The 2,409-nt window shown below is 47.0% G+C and overlaps 1 protein-coding gene across 1 annotated transcript; it reads left to right on the forward strand.

The window, feature by feature from the left end:
- Nucleotides 1-1,031: 1,031 nt before the first annotated feature.
- Nucleotides 1,032-1,493, forward strand: LOC119533387 (40S ribosomal protein S11-like). Its single transcript, XM_037835431.1, has one exon. The coding sequence runs from the start codon at nucleotides 1,032-1,034 to the stop codon at nucleotides 1,491-1,493; it is 462 nt and encodes a 153-aa protein (XP_037691359.1).
- Nucleotides 1,494-2,409: the final 916 nt, after the last annotated feature.

Below are 2,409 nucleotides of genomic sequence, written 5' to 3' on the forward strand. Positions count from 1 at the left end.
AAGGAACTTCCGACCAGATGGCCTTTCCTTCCTAGGCCTTCCCCAGTGGAAGTTTGAGAACCGGTGACCTGATTTTCTTGTGGAAAGGGAGGATCTATGACTTGGAGACTCAGAGTCCAATACAGGCCCTGGCCGTGTTTTTCCGAGGCTACCTCCTTTAGGTATGAGTATCTACACTCCCCCCACCTGCACATCCTTGCATTGCCCAGTTCTAATAACAGGACGCCAAATGCCACATGAACACTGGGCAGAGAAGCAAGGCAGGGAGAGCAGACAAGCCCTGGAGAGGTGTGCCTGACGCCAGGGCACACATGGTGCCCGGGCTGTCCAAGGGAGGTGTGACACTGTTTACCAGGGACAGCGGCTCTCTCAGCCTGGCTCCCTACGCCCTGTCTGGCCTATGAAATTTGATCTAAATCACAGGAGGCAAAAACATATTACTCTGACCACTATTCACATTCCGTAGGCGGAAACAGGATTAGAACATTTCTATTATTGCCCAATGCTGCTAAATTTAAAGTCAGTTTAACTGTTACTGTGGTCTTCCTTTAAAATACCAAAGGCAAGCATCATTATCTGGCGACAAAATGCTCTGAAATATGGCCATGAGCTGTATAGTTGGGCAGAGAAAGGTGAGAGGTAACCAACGACAGACACCCTAAACTCACAAGCCAAAGCTGGTAGCAGTTACAGTAAACACCTCATTCATGCCCTCATTCACTCTTTTATTTATTCAACAAGCACGATTAAGCTCCTGCTATGTGCACAACACAAGGTGAATGAGGCACAGACCCAGCCCTTAAGAACAATCCAATCTAATAAAGGAGATAGGCAGATAGATAAACATTGTGACAATTCTCCATCAAATCACATCTAGGATGCTAATGGCTCCCATTTCCCTCTTTACTTCTGCACCCTTCCTCGGCCACTGTCAAGTCTAGTCTTTTGTTTTCTGTTTATTTAAAAATCTTCCTGATAGTTGATAAGGAAACCCGTTGGCCCGCGCCACTCTCTTTTTTCCAAGCGGGAAGATGATGGACATTCAGACCAACCGTGCCTACCAAAAGCAGCCGACTCTCTTCCAAAACAACGAGAGGGTCCTGCTTGGAGAAACTTGCAAGGAGGAGCTCGTGCGTTACTACAAGGATATTGGTCTGGGCTTTAATACACCCAAGGAGGCCACTGACGGTATCCACGTTGACAAGAAATGTCCCTTCACTGGTAACGTCTCCATCCGAGGGCGGATCCTGTCTAGGGTGGTGACCAAGATGAAGATGCAGAGGAGCATTGTCATCCGCCGCGACTACCTCCACTACCGCTTCGAGAAGTGCCACAAGAACATGTCCGTGCATCTGTCCCCCTGTTTCAGGGATGTCCAGATCGGCGACATCATCACGGTGGGCGAATGCCGACCCCTGAGCAAGACCGTGCGCTTCGACGTGCTCAAGGTCACCAAGGCTGCCGGCACCAAGAAGCAGTTCCAGAAGTTCTGATCAAGGACGCTGCCCACCCCTGGCTCCATAGAAATAAAGTTATTTCCACCCCACCCCCCACCCCCCAAAAAAAGAATCCTCCTAACCTTTTGAAAGGTAGCTCAGAAGTACCTATCTGGCCTTCCTCCTCCAGGAGGTCCATCTTGATTTATCAGATAGGACACAGGAAACATTTCATAGCAAACTTAATTACTTCCTTCTTTTTCAACCTTCTTCTCCAGGCTCCAATCTTCTCCAGGCTCCAAGCCTTACCCTATTCCCCATTGCCATTCTTTTTTAACCCCTAAATTATTCTCTGTCAGTTTTTTTAGGTTATGTTCAATTTCATGACATATCAGCACTTTGAATCGCTTTCCAAACTCATACCATTTGGGACATTCAATGACTTCTATCTGTTATGAAGCTGCTAGGGACTTCCTCTCATTTACCTGGCCAGATCTCTGTGACAGGCATTTAAGGGGAATCATTCCTCTCTTCAGCATGAGCCCACTAAAGATTCCTGGAGAGAAACATGGTCAGGCATTTTGGCAGTTAGGGACCTTCTTTGGAATTAATTTTTATTTCTACTGGTTCACCAGTCTGAAGAAACTCAATTCTGAGAGTTGTTTTCATTCTTCTCCTTGAAATAATATTATGCATTGTTATTTTGCATAGGTCAAGAGGCCAGCCTGCAGGTCTAAGGCCCCTGAATTTACCCTTCCATCTGTCCCTGAATCTCAGTGCCATGAAGGAACTAATCGAGGAGCTCCATCCCTCATCTCCTTCCTCCATGCTCACTGCAGCCGACTGAAGACCAGAAGCTCCTGCCTGTGACATCTTTTGCCAACTTCCCTTCACTTACATCCATCAAAACCTGGACACTGGATAGACATTTGGGATGACACATCTCTTTGGCATGTAGTACTTAAAGCTCTTT

The sequence above is a fragment of the Choloepus didactylus genome, chromosome 4 (assembly GCF_015220235.1).
Source record: "Choloepus didactylus isolate mChoDid1 chromosome 4, mChoDid1.pri, whole genome shotgun sequence".
NCBI classification, from domain to species: Eukaryota; Metazoa; Chordata; class Mammalia; order Pilosa; family Megalonychidae; genus Choloepus; species Choloepus didactylus.

Bases quoted from the DNA above. Each gene is read 5' to 3' on its own strand.
- LOC119533387 (XM_037835431.1), top strand. From the start codon at position 1,032: ATGATGGACATTCAGACCAACCGTGCCTACCAAAAGCAGCCGACTCTC.